This window comes from Medicago sativa, chromosome 1, assembly GCF_051527215.1.
Source record: "Medicago sativa cultivar Bolivia chromosome 1, Bolivia_mono, whole genome shotgun sequence".
NCBI classification, from domain to species: Eukaryota; Viridiplantae; Streptophyta; class Magnoliopsida; order Fabales; family Fabaceae; genus Medicago; species Medicago sativa.
The window spans coordinates 5,885,993-5,910,262 of NC_140749.1; the positions used below are offsets into that span (position 1 = coordinate 5,885,993).

Here is a 24,270-nt window from a genome sequence, read left to right on the forward strand (position 1 = left end):
AATTTGGTCGTTGAGTTTTTTTGTTTCATTTTGGTCCTTCAAATTACAAATGTTAGACACTTCATTCCCTTGTGCTTTTTTAGTTTCATTTTGGTCATTTGATTTACAAATGTTAGATATCCTTAATATTTAAATGGAAAATAGTTCTGCCCTAAAGCCCTAGCAAAACCCTATGCATCCTCCTCAATTTTGTACTGATTTAAGGCATGGAGGGAAAACCCTAGAGTTTGAAACTGAGGAATGACAATTTAACCCTTCATGAGTGCTGAATTCTGGGGGCGCACACTGTTCAAAATACCACCACACAAATGGCCAATAGGAGAGGATGCTTCACGTGTGACCTGCAAACACTATCATTTCTCTCATAACAGAACTCAAACTCTCTCTTTCTCCCATACGGTTTGAATTTTCCCTTCTTCTTCCTCTTCTCTGAAACCATTTCTCTCATAATACAACTTCTCTCTCTCATTCTCTTTCTCTTCTCATAACCAGTTTCTTCTCTCTCTGAAAGCCATATCTTCTTCTTCCTCTCATCCAAACCTATTTCTAATTTTTCCTTCACAAATCCAAACACACACTCTCTGTCTCTCTCCCTACTCGTGCATCAGGCGGAAACTATGAGACGGCAGCGGCGACACAACAAACTGAGCCGAAGGAGATCCAATGAATGAGGGTGATAGGATCCTCCCTTCATTCACCAGTTCAGGAAAAGATTTATGGTGTTTTGTGGTGGCAAGGGTTTTCTGCTTCTAGAAGTTTCTAACAGAGTTTGTGTTAACGGTGAAATTAGAAAGGGGATCGCGGTGGCGCTAACGGATGGAGATAGGGTCTCGTCGCTGGGCCCTCTCAGCTTCATTAACACATGGTAATCAATCTTTCCAGTTTTTCGATTTGCATATTTCATTCTTTTTCAATCGATTTCTTCATTTTCACTATTTCAGTGTATTGATTCATTCTCCAATTTATCATTATTGATTTGTTCTTAAATGAATTCCAAGATACAATTTTTCTCTTACCCATTATTTTTTCTGTTATTGTTTTTTGTTATTTTATTAATCGATTTATTTAGCTTAAAAATGTGACTTTTTGTATTTGAATTATAGGTGGAATAGACTATTTGCAAGTTTGCAAAGAAGGGTTTGACTCCATCGCAGATCGGTGTTATTCTTAGAGATTCTCATGGAATTGCTCAGGTTAAGTTTATCACTGGCAGCAAAATCCTTAGGATCCTCAAGGCTCATGGTATGTTCTTTTCTGTTTGTAATTGTTATTGGAATTTTTTGTCATTTTAGAATTTGGGGTATGTTTGGATTGGCTTCTTTGAATATATGTAGAAGCTTAAGCACTTCTGGGTCTGGTTGAGAGAGCTTATTGAAACAGTGTATGGCATTTGCATAAGTTGTAAAACAAAATGTTTCCACTACTAAATAATCATCAACCAATATACTCATTGTTATTTGGATCTCACAACATTACATATCTTCCACTTTTGAGTCTAAATTCATTCTTCACAAATCACGCTGACAATTTTCCTTCCTTTCTGCTGCAAAATAGCACTATCAATGTAAGCTTGAGTTACAATGGCTATGTGAGTTAGCATTTCTAACTTTGCAAAATATGAATGGCTATGTCATAGATGAAATTCATCTCCTTATAACATGAAATATAAATACAAATTACTGCTTAAATATTAATATTTCTCAATCCAAACCATTCATATTTCAAAAATAAATTACTATTCTATGTCTCTACCTCAATCATTAACATAACTTCAAGATGTTAAACACACATTCTCGTAGCAACGTCCACTTGATCATGGCTTATTTACACTTTCTATCGCACGGGTTATTGATGAGATTCATGTAGAGGCAACATATGAATTTTGATTTAAATGAAAGATATTCAATAAAAACAACATAAAATATATGTCAATTTCATTACAATATTAAAGGATAAACATTTCGAAAGTTTAATCAATGACATTTTGGAACACCTCATCATTCCATATCTAATGGTTGCCGTTCTAATTCTGTGCATATATATTGACTTATTTGATCTTATATAGGACTACAATAAGCCAAAACACTAAATAATACAACGAGGATCCTCAAGGCTCATGGTATGTTCTTTTCTGTTTGTAATTGTTATTGGAATTTTTTGTCATTTTAGAATTTGGGGTATGTTTGGATTGGCTTCTTTGAATATATGTAGAAGCTTAAGCACTTCTGGGTCTGGTTGAGAGAGCTTATTGAAACAGTGTATGGCATTTGCATAAGTTGTTTTCAATTTATTTGCATATGGGCACGTGTGGATTGTCTTATTTGTACTTATTTGGTAGCATAAGCACATGTGAAACTGATTAGGAGAGTTTATTGAAACAGTGTTTGACATTAGCATAAGCACTTGTGAAATTGATTATGAGAGCTTATAGAAACATTGTATGACAGGTTTGGCACATTTAGATAAGCAGGCATAGCTTATGAGTACACGTTATATAGGTTATATCAGAGAATTTTTATTTATCTTTCAATCTCTTTTGACACTTCAATTTGAAACTCCAACATGATATTGGAATTGAAAGTGTTACTTTTTGTGGCATTTGTTGTGGGAAGTTGATTCCAGAATTTTTCTGTATGTGATTTGATAAAACAATAAAAAAACTAATCCTTTTTAGGTCCATCCTTATCATTAAGATGCATCTCTGATTCTTAAATTTATCTCTATTTCAAAATCCTTTATTTTTAATAGTTATTAATTTGGTTTTTTTATGCCCTGGGACCTTTTTTCCTTGCAAAGTCAAAACAAGATGCATCCATATAGGAAAAGAATTAGTTTAGCCTGCCCTAATTGACATTTGATATGTATATGTATTATCCAGAAATTTATGTGACATGGTATGAATGTTTTCAATTTTAAATTTTAAATGTTTGATAGCATTCACATGAGGCCTTCAGTTGGTTTTCCATCATGGCATGCAACTGAGAGGAAGTTAGTCTTTATCATATTTTTTACTCTGAGAAGAATAACAATATAACACATTGTTTTATCTGTGTACAATGACTGATGCAGTACTAAATATTTCCTCATTTTATTACTTAATGTTTGATATAAAAGACAAAAGATGAATAACAATGCTTGACTAAAGAATGGATAGAAATGAGGATAACTAACCTTTCTTCATTGCAGTTTCATATTCCGTTCAACACTAAATTGGTGATTCTGCTTGAAAAATACTTGGGTGTTATTCTCCTCTACTAAGAGCAGGTGCACATGTGAATTTGTTTATCTCTTTTAATTTGTTCAAATCATTAAGGGTAATGAACTAATTGGGAGAAAGGAATTGGCTTATTTAGACTATAAATACTTTTTTGGCTCATTTTGAAGAAGAAATAGATAATATCTCAATATCTAAAGAAACTATAGTTGTAAAACAGTCATGAAAATCGTAAGTTTCATATTTCTTTCATCTGTCATGACAGGAATTTCTGATTAATTGGTGTTGTAGAGGTCTCATGGTTTTCAAGTTGGAATTAGATGGCTGCAAGTTTTGTAACTCTGGTAGTGTTGTGTTTGGAAGTTAGGCTATAATTGTTGGATGTTTCTGGACAGAATTGAAATACTGTGAACTCTATTTTTGGTGGTTTTGACTTTTATTTTAATATAATTTTGCTTTTTCAAAAAAAAAAAAATTCTTTGTGCTTTGTGGTATCTTCTCTATAGAGGAAAGAAAGATAACGTAACAATCATATATGAGATGCAAAATATCATTTTGGCAAGTGGACGTTGCTACGAGAATGTGTGTTTAACATCTTGAAGTTATGTTAATGATTGAGGTAGAGACATAGAATAGTAATTTATTTTTGAAATATGAATGGTTTGGATTGAGAAATATTAATATTTAAGCAGTAATTTGTATTTATATTTCATGTTATAAGGAGATGAATTTCATCTATGACATAGCCATTCATATTTTGCAAAGTTAGAAATGCTAACTCACATAGCCATTGTAACTCAAGCTTACAATGATAGTGCTATTTTGCAGCAGAAAGGAAGGAAAATTGTCAGCGTGATTTGTGAAGAATGAATTTAGACTCAAAAGTGGAAGATATGTAATGTTGTGAGATCCAAATAACAATGAGTATATTGGTTGATGATTATTTAGTAGTGGAAACATTTTGTTTTGCAACTTCATTATTGGTTGGAAAGGTTGAGTCAATGTGAAATGAACTCCTTTGTCCAATCTAGAAGCACTGATTAAGTTTAGGGAACTTTGTTTTCAACCATTTCTTTATTTCCATTTTACGTACTAATTTGGACTTTGAACAATGTGTCGGAATCTAATTTTTATTTTAAATGTGTATTATGAAGTATAAAGTATTAATATATACTTACTTTGGTGATTATAATTGTGTGAAGGGGGAGTGGTCAATGGCTCGATGGGACGATTTTTGTTGTTGCAGGGGATGCTAGCAGGTGTTTTTGACCCCTGCGTGTTTGGTTCTTTGGGACCCTGCTGTTATGTGGCTTTTTATGGGTCCTGGCTTTGTTTTTTTTGGAGTTTTTTCCTGGCATTAGTGGAGTGCAGCAGCGGCTGGTGTGTCTGGCATCAGCTGGTGTGTTGTGCAGCTTTCAATTCTACCAAGTACTTGAGCTCTACTGTCAGCAATAGCTTTGTTATAAGCTTCCATATAAATACAATACTTTGTATTTCAATAGATATGTAAGAGTTTCTATTCTCTCAGTCGCTAAAGATTTAAAGTTGATCATCATGTATGAGAGGTAATTACAAGATTGTGATTGACTTCACCTGATAAGGTTATTCTGGTCATAAGTATTTTGGTCGTGAGTTGATCATCATGTCGTGTTTGTAATGAAAATTTCCTTTCGTTGTATTATTTAGTGTTTTGGCTTATTGTAGTCCTATATAAGATCAAATAAGTCAATATATATGCACAGAATTAGAACGGCAACCATTAGATATGGAATGATGAGGTGTTCCAAAATGTCATTGATTAAACTTTCGAAATGTTTATCCTTTAATATTGTAATGAAATTGACATATATTTTATGTCGTTTTTATTGAATATCTTTCATTTAAATCAAAATTCATATGTTGCCTCTACATGAATCTCATCAATAACCCGTGCGATAGCACGGGTCGGCGACTAGTTTTGATCTCTTTAAGTTACAGACTTGGATTCCTTAGGTTACAAATTTTAGGGTGTGTTTGAATTGAAGGTTTACTTTTTTTTTTTTTTTAAATTACAGACTATATAACATGTTTTTCTAAAATAATTAAGTGTGATTGAAGTATTATATGATCATTTATCATGTTGATATGTTAACATTTTTAAAAAACATTTCATAGGATTGGTTCAGATTCACTATCATGATCTTGTTTTCCTCATCAGAAGGTTTTCCCATATATTCATAAATAATCAAGAGAAAATCTTCAATGTTCCACAAATGAATTTAGACACACGCAGTTATAACTCATCATCCCAAAAGCTTATGCTTTTGGACAACATATAACAGACAATTAATATAGACATCCTTCCAAAATTTACTAAAACTGAATAGCTGATAATCGTTACATTACAGTAAAATACATCTTAAAAACTAGTTGCAATGTGTCACGGTACTTGTTACAATGGTTGAACAATAACTTAAACTATAACTATGATAAGCAACAACACAGGACACATAACTTTCAACATAAAATTAGAGATTTATACCGTTGAAATAAAATATCCAGTTACATGTAGACCTCCATGCCGATGAATTTAGAGGATTGACATAGAGGACAAAAACTAAGCTTACTTTCACAATCTTTACAGAGGCAAAGATGCTTGCAAGGTAATAAAACCATCGTCACTTCGTTGACTCTGCAAGCCTTACATTTCATCAAGTCTTTCATATTGGAATTTTCATTGGAGAGCAGATGAAAATCAAGCGAACGACCATTACAGCAAGAAGCTGTATCATCTACCTCGCTGTCACCACACCCTTCTTTACTGTCCCTACCTTGGAGATATGCCTGTTGGAGGTTAAACTTGAGAGCAGCAATCATGTTTTCGTTATATCTGGCTCGTTGTTGCCACGCGCCTGCTTCTACACTTAGCTGTTCCATTTGATCTTCAAGTTCCATATTCCTCTTGTTGATGTTTTCTACCTCCGTTTCTTTCTCGCGAAGTTTTTGGAGGACCTTGTCTTCAATGATTGAAACACTTTGAAGTTGTGTTGCCTGAACTTTCTCTAAAATTGTTTGCCGCAATTGTTCACCCTATTAGAGAGAAAATTAATTAGCGTAGCATTTTCATTTGAAAGAGAGAGATTTCATTTCTTCATAGATGCTAAATTAGGCTCTTACGAGTACAATATATACAGGTTAGAATGCATCACAATACGGCATTTGAACTTCAAATTAATTACTACAAAGAGAACATATATTTGAACTTCAAATCAGTTTGATAAGATTTGTGATTTGTGAAATAATCGATTGGTGATACACGTATTTATAACACAAAAATGTAGTAATCAGAGCACTTTCATAATCAACAGAAAAAATAACAAGAAAAATGTTACACAATCTTTTCTCTATCTTTGGACAATGGCTTTACGCAATGTCAAATATCAAAACCATTGTCTAACAAGCACAAAAACATTTATACAATAAATGCTACTTTGACATGCTGCTTAAATTTATTTTTCAGTTCAAGCAATGAAACAGTGTTTGAGAAAACACTGAACAGATCCACTTACAAATCATCAGCATACGATATATCAAGTGTGTGTAAATATTAAATAATATGGTCCAGTTACCGATCATGATGAATTTACATTTGAGTGACAATAAAACGAGCTTAATTGAAAATTATTTACTTTGAACAAGTAACCCATAAACCAATAAGATGCTAAACTAGACATAGAAAACCTGAGCTAACCTGCAGTTTGAGAAATCTGTCCATCTCTAAATCCTGCTGCTGTAACTCACGATCAATGTCATCCCCTATGAGAGACAATAAAGCCGAGTCTCCTGTTGAAGCCAGGCGAGTGTTATCGAGCGACAATCCTAACCCCGTGGACACAGATCGAGGTTGCAAGAAATCCACAGAAGATATCTGAGAATTATTCTCCAAAAAATCCTGTTCTTTTAGTCTTTTCCTCTCTGGTTCCAAACCGAAATTCCAATGCAAATCAACACCACCATCACTTCCATCAGCCGGAATGACAGGACCCGGAGCAAAACCAACTACATGAACTAAACCCCCAAAAAAATCAAAAACAAAATAGTCACAACACATGAAAATGTAGGGTTTAACTTACTATATGAATCCCAAAATTAAATCTAAAAACCCCTTCAATAAAATGCTAAAGAAAAAACTGAATAAACTTTGAAGATTTACACTTTCAAGCAGTTAAATCATATCATTCTACAGCATGAAAGAAAGAATTTTAATTCAAAATAACCAAAAGGGTAGCTTATATCTACAAAGCCCCTAAGAAAAACCTAAAGAAAATACTAAATAGACTTCAAAGATTTAAACTTTCAAGCAATTAAATCATTTTACAACACAAAAGGAACAATTTTGACTCAAAATGACCAAAAGGGTAGCTACCAAAAATTCATATTTTTCATTAAAAATTTCAATTTTTAGAGCAAAAATTGATGCAGCTGAAAATAAAAAGCATAAAAATGAAACAAATTGAATAAAGATGAAGAATTTGCATACATGGAGGAATGTAAGGTGGATGCTGAGACTGATCTTGCAAATCAGTAGGGTTGTAAAAAGCCATCTGCTGCGACATCTGACCTTCAATTGTTTGTAAATTTCTGAAATTAACCAAAAATTAATTAAGATTAGTGAGAAATAGATAATTAAAGGATCAATTACAAGATTAAATTATAAGAAAGAGAGATTAAAAAAAATGTTTGGTAAAGTGAAAGGTAGAAAGAAATTGGAATTATTTTGGAATATTAAGAGGGGTGTAAATAGTAATTACCTGAAAGATTTGGTTTGTGGTTGAGGTTGTGGTTGTTGCTGGTAGTGGCGTTGAAACTGGTCTTGAAGAAAAGCCATGGAGGAGGAGGAGGAAGAAGAAGAAGAAGAAGAAGGAGAGAAGAGAGAAGTCTCTCGAGGGAATGTGAATGTGAATGGCGATGAGGACAATGAAGAAGTTTCTTCTATGAATTTCCACACTTACCCCTTTCCTTTATTTATTCACGAAATTAAAGATATCATATGGATTGGACCAACTTTGAGATTTCGACAATCTAGGCCCAAATATGAACTCACCAAGTGATTTTTGGAAAATACTCTCCTCACTTATGAAATTGTTCACTACTGCCGCTGCTGCTTTTAAGATCGGTTGAAACAATTTAAAAAGTGATTGAACCGATTTTTAAATGTTTCAGCGACAGTTAATTGCCATTGAAAAATATTTAACAACAATTAACTGCTGCTGATATAAGACAATGAGTAATTTTCTGATTTTTTTCATTATACGCTCATGCGATGACTATTTGTTAATTATTGAATATATTGAATATATAAGAGTTATATGTGGTGCTCAGGCTCTGGTTAGTCATGGATCATTTGCTCATTGTTGCTTTCGACGCTCTCCCATACTTCACAAACGAATATGAGAAATTCTTGAAGTTGTTTAGCTTCAAATGAAGTGTACTATCTATGGTGGATTATTATAGTTCTATTGAATTGTGATTGTCAATGCTAGGAAATGTGTAGACAGTTGAAGAAAAATATGTAACAATTTTAATCAAGACAAAGATTATTACAATTGGCTGAAATTGAAGCATCTTGAAAAATGTCCCACATTGCTTAACATTACAATCATAGTTCAAAAGAACTACTCCCTCCTGTCACTATTATAAGCAAAAGTTCACTTTTTAGATTCATTCAATAAATGATGTATGTAGTCTATATATAGACCACATACATCATTTATTGAATGAACCTAAAAAGTCAACTTTTGCTTATAATAGTGACCGGAGGGAGTATAATACTCCACCATAAAAAGTATACATTACTTGGTTTTTCTTACATGCCTAGGTTTTCCACATTTTGAACATCTCACAATTATTTTTCACTTTTCAATTTTATTTGTCCAAAAATGATTTTACTCACATCTTCATAAAAACTCAAAATTTCCTTCCCATATACCAAAAGAGGTTTGCTATGCCCATGGAATGGTGAAAGAGATCATATGAGGCTTATCGTTTTACCTTCATCATCAATCTCCTTCTAAAATGTGAGTCTCCCACATCCTCTACTTGCATCACCATTACAACCAACAAAATGTGTCTTCTAACTCCATCCCTTATTCACTCTTTCCTTTACCTCTCACTATGTCTCTTTCCCTCTCTTTTTTGCTCTTCTATCTTCCTTCATATTCTTCCTCTCTTTATCTTCTTTCTACCATGTTGATGTCGTGTTAGGGTGGAGAAAGTTCCTTCCAAAGAATAGAACAATCAGTAAAGAAAAACCAGACAGATTAGAAAATCGTCCATGATAGGCAAATTCGATCAAGATTGAGTAGTGCAAATTGTTATCTACTCCCTCCGGTCACATTTATAAGCAAAAAACACTTTTTTAGGTTCATTGAATAATTAATGTATCCGGTCACATTTATATGTTAGATACATTAGTTATTCAATGTACCTAAAAAGGTGTTTTTTGCTTATAAATGTGACCGGAGGGAGTATATCTCAACACCTATTTGAGTACCCTACACTATCGCACAAAAACACGCATATATTTTACGGTCATCCTTATCGTGATTTGCTAAAAAAGTTGTATATCCTACAAGTAATGTTTACTGCTCATATTTTGCTTCATTGTAAAAGTCATATTTATATTTGAGAAATGATATTTGTACAACCAATTTCTAACAACTTTTTGACAGCTTTCTTTCTCATACTCACATTATATTTTTATTCTCTCTCTACCTTTTTCTCTCTCTCTCTCTATTGATTTTAACCAATCAAAATAAATAAAAACAAAGTTGTCATGGAAGTTGTTTAGAAAGAGGTGTACAAATATCACTACTCTTTATATTTCATATTTTTCTTTTTCATAAAAGTCAACTTTAGAATTACTATCATAAAAGTCATGTTTACTGTTAACGTCTTTCTTGATCGTGAAAATCATTTTTAGAAAAAAAGTTGCTGGGTACCCAAATTGTTTTCGGAATTAAAGAAAAAGTTTACGGGGTGGCCAAAAGATTATTGGCCACACTTAACAATTTTATTGAATAATTTGCCTTATCCCTCCGTGGACTTCATGCTAAATGGGCTAGTCTATGGGCACATTTTTTTTAAGTAAATCACTTTAACATACGAAAATGAGAAAATCACCATCTCTAACAACATTTTTTTTTTTCTGTCAACAAATTTACAATGTACAAAGTAGAGACCATCATAGAGTTCAATCTATCACATAGAGGTCGACCCATCAAATTTTGAAGCCTAAAACAAGATTTGAGAAGAAGCATTTAAGAAGTTAGAACAATATGGGATATTTAGAAGTTTGAATTACGTCCATGTAAAAAAAAAATTGTTTGAAAATGGTCCCTGGCCCCACTGTTCAGCTGACTTGGGATGGTATTCGCCACGTGGCAGTTGCTGACTGTGCAACTTTTGCCACATGGCGCTGACGTGGCGGTCCACTTAATTAAAAAATAAAAATAAAATTCTGAAAATTATTTATTTAAATTTAAAAATCATAAAAATAATCCTAAAAAATCTGAAAATTATAAAAAATTTCCGAAAAATCTGAAAATAAATTTAAAAATCACAAAAAAATTCTAAAAAAAATCTGAAAATTATAAAAAAATTTCGGAAAATCTGAAAATAAATTTAAAAATCATAAAAAATATCCAAAAAAAATCTGAAAATTATAAAAAATTTCCGAAAAATCTGAAAATAAATTTATAAATCATAAAAAATTTCGAAAAATAGATTTTTTAATTTGAAAATTATATATAAATTTTTTTCGAAAAACAATGGCAATTATATTTTCTGAAAATAAATTATAATTTAATAAAAAAATCTAATTTCTTATTCTTTTATGAAAATTCTAATTTTAAAAAAAATTATTTTTTTCAGAAATTTCAGGATATATAATATTCAAAAAAATTAATTTTATATTGAAATTTATACAAAAAAATTAATTCAGAAAATTATTTTAATATTTTAAAATTTATTTTCAGAATTTTTAAATTTATTTTCATATTTTTCGGAAATTTTTTATAATTTTCAGATTTTTTTCAGAAATTTTTTATGATTTTTAAATTTATTTTCAGATTTTTCGGAAATTTTTTATAATTTTCAGATTTTTTTCGGAATTTTTTTATGATTTTTAAATTTATTTTCATATTTTTTAATTTTAAAAACAATTTTCAGAATTTTTAAAATATTTTTTTAAAATTTAATATTATGTGGCATGCCACGTCAGCACCACGTGACAAAAGTTGCACAGTCAGCAACTGCCACATGGCCAAAACCATGCCAAGTCAGCTGAACAGTGGGGCCAATGACCATTTTCAAACAAATTTTTTTTTACAGGGACGTAATTCAAACTTTTTTTTTGACAGAGACGAAAATCAAAACACGCCTATATTACAGGGACGAAAATCATATTTAAACCTTTTTATTCTTCTATTTTCTAAAAAATGCAGTTTCGGGTTCCTCATTTTAAAAACCAGTTTTTTTTATCCAATTTAAAGCCAAGTTATATTATTTTGACTATGGTAAAATAATTCAAAAAATAACAATCCATGGTCACAATGTTACCATTTTTTTGGGGCAAGGTCATAATGTTACCTAAAGCTCAAGTTTCCAAAAATGTGAAGAAAATCAAATCCTATTGTTGTGTTGGGTGAGGACCACGTCTGAAATGAGGGTAGAGTAGAGGTAGGGATGATGATGGAAGATGATTAGTGTTCACTACTAGTATGAATTAATTGATTGCCTTAGCATGCATAGATATCAACTTCTTCCTTATTTGTATTTCGTTAAGATTCGTGTCTTCATCTTATCTTTTGTTCCTAAATCTTTTTTGTTCATGACACTCCACATGCTCAACGGTAGAACACTACTCATAGCTTGCTTTTTTATCCACCTTATACAGAAATCAAAATATTTTGAACATCAAACAAAATTTGATGTTACACACTAGCCAACCAGCCAGAAAAAGGGTTGAATTGAATCGACCAACTAACTTGTCCACTTTTTTTTCTTGCTACATTAGGCTTTGTTCTTGTGTAGAATTACATAGACCTTATATAGGAGTAGTTTCTACTTAGGCTCCTCAATAAAAACTTAACATTTTGAAAAATAAAAAAATCATAATTAATTAAAGTAACATTAAAAAAAAAAGTCGCCGTTGCCGGGGATCGAACCCGGGTCACCCGCGTGACAGGCGGGAATACTTACCACTATACTACAACGACTGATTTGCAATAATCTAGTCACTCAAGACTAAACCATCCAAAGCAAGTGGTTGCATGTTGCAGAATGTTCATTAGCTTCCTTTTCTAATTGATGAATTCTTAAAATGTTATTACAGTTATCAATGGCACAAAGATTGTGTCAAACCGTGTTGCTAATTGTACCACAAACAACCTAATGTAGTGTCAAATTTGAGTTCAATTGTAGAACATGATGTCTGAACAAAAACTACCCTTTTCAAAATGACATGTCCAAAAAATCCTTTATCTCTGGTGAATTCAAGCTGTTTATGACACATCAGAAGAAGGAGTTTTTCCAATCCTTGTTGTATCCATAATCAGTTGTGGCATGTTGTTGTGGCTGAAAACATCCTTCACATCAGAAATAAGAGTTGTTAAGTTCAATAAACAAATAAATGAAGTAACTGTTCATTAAAATTATTTTGTATCAAACATGAACCTTAATAGAGGTTTGAAAACTTGATGAGGTATCAAATGAAGCTAAATTTGTCGCCGAGGGTATGATTACAGATTGATTTGACATGCTGCATTGTTCTGGAAAACTAAAAGCTTGCCGTGCGAAATATTCATTGTTAGCAGGCGGGGTAATTGCATTGTTAGAATTGTGAAATCCACTATTACCCTCATCAAGATTGAACAACTCAGTCTGAGGAAACATCGTAGGCCGCGATCCTCCTGATAACGACATTGGATGCAAGCTATAACCATTTCTCACCATTAACATCTGCAGAATTAATCACAAACACTAAAGTAACAATTAGTCCATGATGGAATAATGGACCTATAGTCACTTTGGATAAATTTTTCAAGAAACATTCACAGAGAAAATAAATATTTAAAGAATCAAGAAGCTCTTTTATTTAATTTCTTCCTTAGCTAATTGTGAAGCTCAGTAAGCTAGAAGATGATCCAAATTGAGTCATAGGTCGAGTTTGGACTTCGGATAAACGATTTGATTAAGTGTTTATGAGATTATGCATAAACACTTACATATAAGTGTTCACATATAAACTGTTTCTATAACAAAAGATGATATAAATTTAAACCGTTTTCATATAAGCTATAAGTTGTTTTCTTAAGCTAGCCTGAAGAGCTTACCAAAATAAGTTGAAAATATCTTATGTACATATTATAAGGTGTTTCTAACTATAAGCTCTCTGAAACACGCTCACAAGTGCTTATACCAGTAAATAAGCGTAAATAAGTCAATCCGGACAAACCTTAGCCTTTTGTTTCATCAACAACACTTGACAATTTGACATGGTTAAGGACAAATCTATTGCACAAAAAAACCATTCATAATAGTATTTAACATGTTTTAGAGTTTCATTGTTCATCTTAAGTGAAAGAAAACTCACTTGCACTTGAAGCTGAAGCTGCTTTAAATATTCAATGGCCTCATCTAACATTGAAGCTTTATCTGTCTATTAAAAATAAACAAACACAAAATTACTCACTCATCCACAAGAATAAGAAGTAAAATAATAATATTTTGTAAGATAAATTAAAATAAAGTATAAAAAGAGATAAGATGCTAGAAAATTTACATAAATACATCACCTTGTTAGAATTTGGAATTAAATTTTGTAAAGCTTTCAATTTCTCATTAATCTTACTCCTCCTTCTCTGTTCCATTCATTAAAATTCAAAATCAGAAAGGCAAAAAAAAAGTAAAAAGAATCTTTCTTTTTAAGGGTAAAAAATATTGAATTGAACCTTTTCAGACAAATTATGGAACTCTGCAGCTCTGCTTCTCTTTGAAGAAGAACGTGGTGGTGGGGCAGCCTTTGATGATGGCAACTCTGAACCTTCATCATTCTTCAAACAAAAAAAAGAATAAAAAAAGTCATCAAAATAATCACAAAAGTTTAAAAAAGTTACATAGAGATATCACAAAATGTAATTTTGAACTTGAAAAAAAAAGTAGCATAAGATCTACCAAATTTTGTTTTTGAGTTTTCTTAACTTATAAAACCATATTAAGTGCATGTTTGATATCACGGTGTTAGCAGAAACAAGCTCGTGATTTGGACAAACTTGCCGTATTAGCAAACAAGCCCTAATGGTGCAAGATAAAGTTATAGTAATATTTAGGAAGTTTGAATTATGGTATTTATTTATGTATTTGAAGAAGTGATAGTAGAATATAGATATATACCTGAGCAGAAGAGGAAGAAGAGAAATGAGGAGGAGGGTAAGAGATGGTGGAAGGATTAGGAGGATAGGGATCAGAAAAATTGAAAGATGATGAAGAAGATGGATCCATGAGTTGGTTGAATAAATTGGAGAAGTCTTGAGAATCAGGAGGAACAAGTGATGGGTGTGTTTGGTGTATATCATCATCAGAAGAACCAGCCATTATTGTTATTATTGTTATGAAACTTTGAGGGAGAGAGAGAAAGAGGAGAGAGAGAGAGAGAGAGAGAGAGAGAGAGAATGTTGATGGTGTTCTGTTTCTGTTCTGTTCTCTCAAGCGATATGCAAGTAGTATATGATATGCTGAGCAAGAAGGTTAGAAATAGAAAAACCGGACAAAAAGAGTGACGTTGGGTTTATGGAAGCGGGATTAACGTTTTAAATTGGTATTCTCTCTCTCCACCACCTTCTTAAATCTTGTCTTGCCACAAAGTAAAACTAGAATTAGAGTAATAAATTAAGTAGTGCTGTGACATGCTTTGAAATCTCACAATGAAAGCGCATGGAGCCATGCGCTAGGTGCTTCAGCGCATGACTGTTTATTTTAAGGATGTTATTAGTAGCCTACATTAGATGCAGGGTCCGATGTGTTAGCTACACCAACCTATACAACATAAATTGTATTAGTATGGGAGGGCGCACAAGTCGTTGTAGGGTTTGGTTTTTTTTTTCTTCCGGCTTTTAGAGTGTTTAATGTTTGAAGGTCAAAACTTTTTCTTTTTGCGTAATCTTATGAAACCAAATGAAGGGACTTTTATGAACTATAGAGGCTAAGGGTTGAGGATCTTTGAGTGAGATTTTTAGGATAGGAAACATTGTAAACACATTGGATGAGTGAAAATCTTTAAGTCTCTTGTTCATGGAAAAGATTGGAAAATAGATAGAAATTAAGTATATCTCTTTGTAAAAAAACTCATTGACAGTGGACCAGAAATATCTCTCTTCCCAGACATAGGTCATTATTGGATCGAATTGGATAATCAAATGGTATTTTGTTTGTTTCTTTATTCTCTTTAACTTTGTTCTTGCTTTGCTTAATTAGTTTTTAGATCTGTCGTTATTGTTGTTGCTGCTTTAAATACTTTAGATTTGGTCGATACTTACTCTTGCTCCACATATTAGGTTTATTGGTGTCATTTGATTTTTCAAATTCACAACACATAATAAAGTTATGAGCAATGCTATTCATTGCGAAAAGATTTATCTGGAACCATTCACAAACCAAAATCAAGCCAATGAAAATTTTGGGATGAGCGGCTATCAAGAAATAGTAGGTGAGTGGAAATCATGCCCCCTGTGTCGTGATACGTTCGCATTGTGTTATCTAACTATGAACAGCACATAATTTTTTTTTTTATCTTGTATCCAAAATTAAATCAAAATTCATAACTTATTATTATTAATGTAACAGAAAGAGAAAGAGAAAAGTAAAAGAAAATAGCATCACACCCATGGGGGGATCTAATATATGACTTGGTAGTTATAGCCACACCAATTTTTTTATTTTATTTTTTTAGATATGAAGGATGTCCATAAAAATTAAATGTTAGAGAATGCTACTGACTTATTTATTTCAATTAGCCTAAATAAAATTACCAAAATTGTTATTTTAGGTGAAATATCATGTAACCTTTACATTCATTGAGCAAATTTTTTTACACCATTATTTCACCAAAAACTTAGTGTAGGATCCCCCCCCCCCCCCCCCCCCCCAAAAAAAAAAATACCATATACAAATTGAATATAAATACGATCATTTTTTATGTCCAGAATGTTTCTCTAACAACAATATAAATCACATTATAATTTTATATCAAAAAACAAACACACACTATGTGGACATAGAGACAATATATCTCCATGTCCTAATACCCCATGAATGCTTTCTTCTGCGATGATTGGAATTTGGAACTAGGTTTACCCCAACGATTATATATCTCCTTTTACCATGTGTATAGTATATATCCAAACCACCATTTATGTGTTTTGGTCAAGAAAAAACACCATTTATGTTAACTGTGTTTTTTTCTGACCGTTTTTTCATTCTTTTCTAGATTAAATGGATATCTTCATCTATCTCTTAGGGTGCAACTGGATTAGAGTCTGAAGTGCATGCACCAAAATTGTTTTATACTAATATCCGATTACAGTTTACTATTCTACCACTTCATTAATTCACTTTTTAAGATATGTTGAAATTATTTGTAAGAAGTGGTCTTATTTAATCTACTAAACTAAATAAGAAAATAAATGTCCGTGGAAATTACCATTTTGCCCTTCTGAGGGCATTTTGGTAATCCTGTAATTTTGGAGAAGGGCATTTTGGTAAAATTAACGGGCATGGCATATATATCTGGGTTTGCTCACACCGTACACAGTTCTCTTCTTCCTTCAAAATTTCCACCCGTTCTCTTATTCCTCACACCGCGACCTCGCCGTCTCCGCCGTTTCTTTTTTGACAAAATTTCTGCAGCATGCAATTCAAAGATCATGACCCATGTAGCCTCAATTATCTTATGCAAGTTTTATTTTTTTAATCTTCCACTCTCTTGTCCCTAACTGAACCTCACCACCATTCTCACCATTATTGAGATTTAATCAAATTCAAGCTTCAAGAGTTATGCATGGGTGATTTTGGAACTGTTTGTGTGTTGTGTTGGTGACCAGAACCAATTAATTGGAGGATGGTACAAAGTAGAGGTTTGGCTGTTAAGGGAGGTAAGGGATTAGGAAAGGTACTTGCTTATTCATTTTCTTCTTCCATTTTCTTGATTATCAATGGTGATTTTTTTACTTTCTTTGGATTTGGGTTGTTGTTTGGTTTTGTGCAGGAAAATTGATGTAGGGATTTCGTAGAATTCAACTTTTGGTGAATTGATTGGTGAAAATAGAGAATGTCAGGTATGTGGCCTTTTTAATTGATTTTTCTGAAGATTAAATTTTTATATCTGGGTTGGAAGTATTTATTGAATTTGATGATGGGTTTCTTCTATTTTGGTGATTGACGAATTTTTATTTTTCTGTGAAAAAAAATGATTTTGAAGTGTCAGATTTTTTTTATGGGAATTTTTTTATGTGGGTCAGAATTATTTGTTGAATTGAATAATGGATTTCTTCTGTTTTGATGATTGGTGATTTATTTTTTGTTACGAAAAATTCAGTTGTTTTGATGATTTTGGTGTTTTTATGAAAATTTTAGTTGTTGATGATTTTGATTTTTGATTTTTTGTTGTTGAAAACTTCAGTTGATTAACCCTGCTGATAGGACAGTAGATAGAGACTTATCACTCATTCAAGAATTGGGTTTGAAGTTTGTGTATGCTATGAATACACACGTACATGCTGATCATGTTACTGGAACTGGCCTCATCAAGGTATGTAGTATGAACCTGATGGTAAATTGTGAAATGAAGTTGTCATAATAGGTGCTTTTGTATATACAAAAACAGTTTCACAGAAATTGCAAAAAATCTTAATTTTATCAAAATAACCTTGATGATTACATTGGTCGTTAAGTTGTCATAATAGGTGTTAAAAATAGTTTATATTGTGAAAAAACTTAAATTGTGTATGCTATAAGCTATTTTGATGACATTGGCTAGGATAGGTCCTTAAATCTAAATTGTGAAAAATCTTAATTTTATCTAAATAGCTTATAGAAATGGTGTTTTTATATATGCTATAAGCTATTTTTATAAGTTATATTGTAGAACTTATGAAAATAAACCAAAAAAAGCTTGTGAAAATTTTCATAAGCTTTTTTCCACAAGTTCTCCCAAACAGTCTCACAAAACATATCTCAGCAGATAAGCTACAATAAGTCAATCCAAACTAGCCCTAAATAAATCAAGGGTGTATATATGCTTAGTGTTTGATGTTATGTGTTGTTTCTTTATTTTAATTAACAATTCATCTCTAAATTTCACTGTTTCAGAACAAAGTATTGCAGTGGGCTGCATAATGGCGACACGGTGAGATGGCTTTGCAAGACGGCGAACAAGCGGCAAGACAGAATAACGATTTGGGTTCTGACCATTAGAAGGGTTGTTATAAATTGGTTCAGCAGCGTTTCAAGGAAGAGAGACAAAAACGTGCAAGGAAGTGAATCGCCCTCAATCTTTCTCTCCATCTTTTTCGTTGAATTTGAAATCTTTGAATCAAATATTTCTTGCAATCTGATGCTCAATCAGTCGTTGAACTCGAATCTCTGAAACAGGATTCGCTAGCCGCCGTAAACTTCCGGTGATGATCATCCTCAATGTCGCCTTCCTTTCATTCATCATGACCGGCTTGAAATTGAGTTGATGTAGGTAAGCTTTATCTTCCGGTGACTTCTGCCGATGTTTAAAAATAAGAATGTATGTAAGCTTTAACATGTGTGTCTGTTATCATTGATCAGTTGTGATCATATCTGTTATGTAACCTATTTGGAGGGTATGCGTTATCCCTAGCAACTTCAGGTTTATCCCCTCAGAGGTCTTTCTTAATGGCATTTGTTGAGGTTATTGCTGCTGGAATAATGTGTATTGCAGCACTATGTTTCCAGTGGAACTGGTATGGAAGTATAGAGAAGTGGCACAAGCAAAGGAAGTGTAAGTGTCTGTTTAATTTTTAAAAACATATTTTGTTTTCATTTTCTAAAATTTGTTGTCAGTTTATGTTGATAAAAATAAGATGGAAGACTCCTGTAATTGTAATGAAAAATCAGGCTGGTTATAGATAGGGTAGTAAATATCCAGTTTGCTCCCTTATTTTTATAGGGTGTGTCAATTTGGTCCCCTGCTTTTATAAAATGTCACGTCAGTCCCTCACTTAGTTGTCACTGGAGTTACATACTGAGTATCAAGTTGTCCCTGAAATTTCATATTCTTAGTCCATGAAATTACATACTTAGTGTCTATGAAATTCAAGCGATGAGAAAATACATGACAAATGGACTAATTTGACAAACTTTCTGCAAAGTGAGAGACCAGCTTAACATTTTATGATAACAGGAAACTGAATTGAGTTAATTATTCAAATAACTCCATCTTTCAGAACCAGGTAGATTTTAAAATATCAGTTTGAAACGATGAAATTATTTAAGAGACATACCTCTTCAAATTCCAATATTCAAGTTCAAATATTGATATGTTACATACCTCTTCGGGATTCACCACACTGACAAAGAAATCCCTCTCTGCCAGGTTTCTACAATGATTTGGAATCATAGTTAGGCATAAAAAATCATGAGAGATGAGTTTCTCCCACAATTTTGATTTAAGCTTGATATGTTTCTCCCATAAAAAATCATGAGCGATGGGTTTGTTGTGTTTTACACGGTAATTACTTGCTATAATTTGGTTGTTACCTTTTCAGGTCAGTTAATGGTGCTCTTGCTTAACTGAAATTGCCAGATTGTGACTACCAATGGATACTGAAGCGCGGAAAATTCTGCACGATGTAAGTAGAAACCTCGATTTCGCGACTTTTATGAACTGTGGTTTATTTTGGTCGCCGTGACTTTTATTTTGTTTGATTAGGTTTATTCATCGCTGTTAATTTCTCATTTAAATATTGTTTTAATGATTTTTGGTTTATTCTGTTACAAATGCACTCTGAGCACTCATAATAATTGTATGCAAGTGTTAGCAACAAAGACTGTGTATATTTTTTTAGCGTCATTGTCTTGATCTTGAACATTAAAGGCTAGGATTAATTATATTTTTAGTTGCAGTGTTTCTATATTTCTAATGCAGTTCTTGTGAATTTAGATTATAAAACATACAAATATTTTTAAAACAAAATCTTAAAGATGATAAATGAATTCAAGGCCTTACATTAAGATAATATTAGCTTTTGAAATTACAAAAAGAAACTTATAGTAATTTCACTTACCCTATTCTTGGCAGGTGCTTGATGAAATCGGTGTGGATATTGCCTCAGGTAGGAATAAGCTTTTATTAATCTTTGCACTTATATCAACTGACAGTGCTTTTGGTCAAGCTAATTTGTATTTTATTTGTACTCTTTTGGCAGTTATCAGCAGCTCCCAAAGGGGGAATCGCAGCAAAGAATACTGAAAATGTTGACAGGTATCTTCCGTGTAACTCTTTCGGTATTCTCTAAAAACAAAAAGAAAGTAAAGAGAAAGGAATATATACACTTCTGTATAGCTTTCTCTAATATTCATTTTCCTAAAAACTACAAGCGGTTCCGGCTTTCAGGATCAAGAAAGTCCCTACACCTGATTTTATTTTTTTATTTTGTTGTTTATGGCAATAACTAGAAAAGGTATGAAGGTTAATCATGTGAACTTGCAGGTCCTTATCAGAAAATTCATTGAGCTCCATGACAAACAGGTACTAATATCCATTGTAGTTGTATTAATGAATTGAGGTTATAAAAGAACAATCTCAAGATTCTCAACCAACTTAGTGATTACATATAGGAAATAATACACCATTACTTGCCATTTAATTGTGAGTCATCAATTTTTTATGTGTTTGCATTATTTTGGTTATATCTTGGTGCTTGAAATTTGCAGTGGCTAAAAGATATGAACTGAATAAAAATTCAAGCAGAAATTTGCAGTATTTTTTGTTTGATTATGGACTTGACAATATTAACACTATACAACTTTGAGATATTTATCTTTCAATATATGATTTCAGCTTCTTCTCTTGTGAGCATGGCAAGTCTAAGCCAACAAGGATGCTGAACAGCAAACTCCCAAAGTTATGATATAAAGTATGTATGTGGACTCAAGTATGATGCTTTTGTAGTGGTTTGAAGTGACTCCAATCACCAAGTTTGCATGTTGTTTTTAGTATGTACTGCTCCCTTTTCCTTTTTGACATATTTTAAACTCAAATTTCATATGTTGATGCTATCTTCTTTTTAAATTAACCATTGCTTCAACAAAATAATCGGAAGTAGCACAGTGAAGTTTGAAATATGGTTGAAATAGTTTCGATTGTCTCAGGAATTCTGTCATTGTGAGGTTTTGCAAAATTGAGGAATGGTGTTTCTAGGTTGTATTCAATGTAATTCGGCACATTTAATGGTAAGCGTGTTACCTTTGTGGGATAAGAATAGTTTATTCTCCAATGAGAATAGTTTATTTTGGTCCAAGTTCTCTTTAGATAAACAGATGTAGTGAAATTGGCAATTTAGAATTTGATGAATCAAATCTGAATATATTTTGTCATTGTTTGCCCTTGATTTTACTAAGAAACCATGTCATGCGTGTGTGGATTTAACAGAGTATTTTGAAAGGAAAAAAATATCTTGCCAAAATTTCTCCCTTCATTTGTTATGATATGATTTATTCTTTGTTTTTACTTATTATTTTTTATTTAGGTTTTTTGTGTATAATTAATTTTGTTTAATGTTTTATACCTCTGATTCTGTTTGATTCAATGTTTTTTATTTACAAATGAATACCCTATTTTATGGGTCCAAGTGAGGAAGATGCGATTTCAGACATTGGTGATGGTGGTCATGCTTTAATGGTAAAGATAACCCCAGTTTTTCTTTATATTTTGCACATCCATTAAGTTGCTTTAATAATTTGCTTGGTTTGGCTAATAGTTCAAAATGATCAACATGTAAAATCAGAACAAGTGATTGCTGAGATCCGCGTGGGAACATATACTTTTAATTTGAAAGAAAGGGTTCGAAAACATATTTATCTTATATTTGGTTGTGTGCCATTAAGTTGCTTTAATAATTGATAGTTCATATTGAATTTAACAACTTCATCATCACTAATTTATAGTTTCATGTGAAAAGATGTAAGTAATAGGGAACCCTTCCATTTCATATTTATCTAAGGTCATTTAGAATGACTAACAATTGAAGTCTATCATGTGAGGAAATTTTGTTGGAATTCATAGAGAAAGTGAAAACATTGAAGGAGACACGGCCCAAAGCTAATGCTATTTGGTCTGATTTTAGCCAGAAATGGTTCACTCTGATGCACTCCATAAGGCCATTCATTTTTAGACATTATCAAGAGATTGCAGATCATGTAAGCCTATTTAATGATAACACTTAAAAAAACCTCTTATAAACAGGCAGTGTGTTTATTTTTCGTAAGTTGCTTGGAACGATATTTAACCTACAATATAGATATATTGTCCTAATAATTCATCATTTTCATTTCTCTTCCTTTATGTGAAACATTTACAGATCTTTTTACTAGAGGAATAAACATCGAAGCGGTTAATGTTGTTATTAACTTTGATTTTCCGAAGAACTCAGAAACTTATTTACACAGGGTATGTTTGGTTTCTGCTCATTTTGAATCCAATTTGCTTTGTACCAATTCCGTGTACATATTCTGATGGATGTTCTGCTTTTCATAGGTTGGTTGGTTGGTCAGGGAGGTTTGGTCACCTTGGTTTAGCGGTGAACTTGATCACGGCCAAATCTTTTATGTTATTCATACCAAGAATGAAGAGCCTGTACATATGCTCAATTATTTAAGTATTTACTCTTACAATAGATTTTGCAAATTTGTAATTTTTTAATAAGTGAGGGTAGATAAGGCATTGAATTTTGAGTCCTGAAATCATCTTCTTAAAAGAGAATGCGCCCTTTATACAGGCAAACGGGATCTAACATTTTCTTTGTTAGATGGTGTGAATAATTGAAACACTAATTTTATTTTATTGGCATCTCATCTTGTGTTGATTGAGTATGCATTTCGGTCAAGTGACGAACATGCGATTGAAGATTAAGTGTTTCTTGGTTAAGTTTTCTTTTTTCTTTTTTCTTCATCACTAGACTAGCATTAGACAATGAAGAACCAAAATTCTTATTATGCGATCTTCGTTCTCAAAATTACGAAGAATGACAATGTTTCGTAATTTAAACATCTCTCCTTTAGAGCAATTTTTTAAAAAAATACGTAATTCAACTTGTGCGAAGGCAACAACGATCTTAAGGGTTAGCATGGGTTGAATTACGTAGAGGTTGCATGTTTCAACGATAAATCAATGCTAACCCCGTTCAAAACGATAAATCAGTTCAAAGAAGAGAAATTTGTGCATAGAGGTTGCATGTTGAGGCAGAGTAACAAATATAACGTTCTCTTGGTATAGCATGGAATCATATTAACAATAATGCAGGGAGAAATTTGTGCGTAGAGGTTGCATGTTGATTACAAGATACGTAAATTTGAGGTTAATGCCACTCAACATGCAACCTCTACTTTCTGCCTCGCCGTCTCGTGCAGAAATTTGAACACCGCAACATAAATCATGCAGTAAAAGGTGGATAGAAATTAGATATGTGGAAATTTGTACAAATGAGTGTTGTGTTTGTAGTTTTGGATTGATTTTGCTTCAATTTTGTTTTAGATATTTTAAATATTTGGATTCAGTTTTGTATGAAAGCAAGTGTTGTTAAATTCTGATTCATAGATTGCTATACTACAACTGGCAGAGTATTGGGTTGGACTGAAAATATAACATGTTATAACAATTAACCAGAATTTGTTTAGCAGACATGCAACTGCTCCATAAAGCTTGTGATTGATATGGCTATAAGAGTTATCCATCTAAATTTTTATTACTAATGAAAACTAATCTATCATTCTAA

The 24,270-nt window shown here is 32.3% G+C and overlaps 2 protein-coding genes, 2 long non-coding RNA genes and 1 other non-coding gene across 18 annotated transcripts; 2 read left to right on the forward strand and 3 right to left on the reverse strand.

Moving 5' to 3' along the window:
• Positions 1-115: 115 nt before the first annotated feature.
• On the forward strand, positions 116-4,895 carry LOC146952047 (uncharacterized). Of its 2 annotated transcripts, XR_015033378.1 has the most exons (5): positions 117-865; positions 1,104-1,242; positions 3,187-3,264; positions 3,480-3,833; positions 4,417-4,895. It is a non-coding gene; the product is annotated as an uncharacterized LOC146952047 (long non-coding RNA). The 2 variants fall into 2 exon arrangements; XR_015033372.1 differs by lacking the exon at positions 3,480-3,833 and having other exon boundaries at positions 116-865.
• Positions 4,896-5,545: 650 nt separating this feature from the next.
• SBP1 (S-ribonuclease binding protein 1) lies at positions 5,546-8,189 on the reverse strand. Its single transcript, XM_085757844.1, has 4 exons — positions 8,005-8,189; positions 7,734-7,834; positions 6,945-7,261; positions 5,546-6,283 (listed from the first exon to the last, which is right to left on the reverse strand). The coding sequence occupies exons 1-4, from the start codon at positions 8,079-8,081 to the stop codon at positions 5,756-5,758; spliced, it is 1,023 nt and encodes a 340-aa protein (XP_085613970.1). The 5' UTR covers positions 8,082-8,189; the 3' UTR covers positions 5,546-5,755.
• Positions 8,190-12,399: 4,210 nt separating this feature from the next.
• On the reverse strand, positions 12,400-12,471 carry TRNAD-GUC (transfer RNA aspartic acid (anticodon GUC)). Its single transcript has one exon. It is a non-coding gene; the product is annotated as a tRNA-Asp (tRNA).
• A 57-nt stretch (positions 12,472-12,528) lies between these two features.
• On the reverse strand, positions 12,529-15,034 carry LOC146952050 (uncharacterized). The gene is made up of 6 exons (XM_085757778.1): positions 14,648-15,034; positions 14,206-14,307; positions 14,050-14,115; positions 13,848-13,913; positions 12,929-13,213; positions 12,529-12,840 (listed from the first exon to the last, which is right to left on the reverse strand). Exons 1-6 carry the CDS (start codon positions 14,846-14,848, stop codon positions 12,757-12,759), a joined length of 804 nt encoding a protein of 267 aa, XP_085613904.1. The 5' UTR covers positions 14,849-15,034; the 3' UTR covers positions 12,529-12,756.
• Positions 15,035-17,061: 2,027 nt separating this feature from the next.
• On the forward strand, positions 17,062-23,382 carry LOC146952051 (uncharacterized). 13 transcript variants are annotated; one of them, XR_015033315.1, is made up of 16 exons: positions 17,062-17,420; positions 17,517-17,586; positions 17,931-18,059; positions 18,620-18,995; positions 19,085-19,145; positions 19,218-19,277; positions 19,872-20,127; positions 20,577-20,610; positions 20,704-20,759; positions 20,988-21,026; positions 21,339-21,493; positions 21,650-21,730; positions 22,130-22,178; positions 22,624-22,696; positions 22,858-22,946; positions 23,034-23,382. It is a non-coding gene; the product is annotated as an uncharacterized LOC146952051 (long non-coding RNA). The 13 variants fall into 13 exon arrangements; XR_015033300.1 differs by having other exon boundaries at positions 20,044-20,127; XR_015033304.1 differs by having other exon boundaries at positions 17,062-17,403; positions 20,044-20,127.
• Positions 23,383-24,270: the final 888 nt, after the last annotated feature.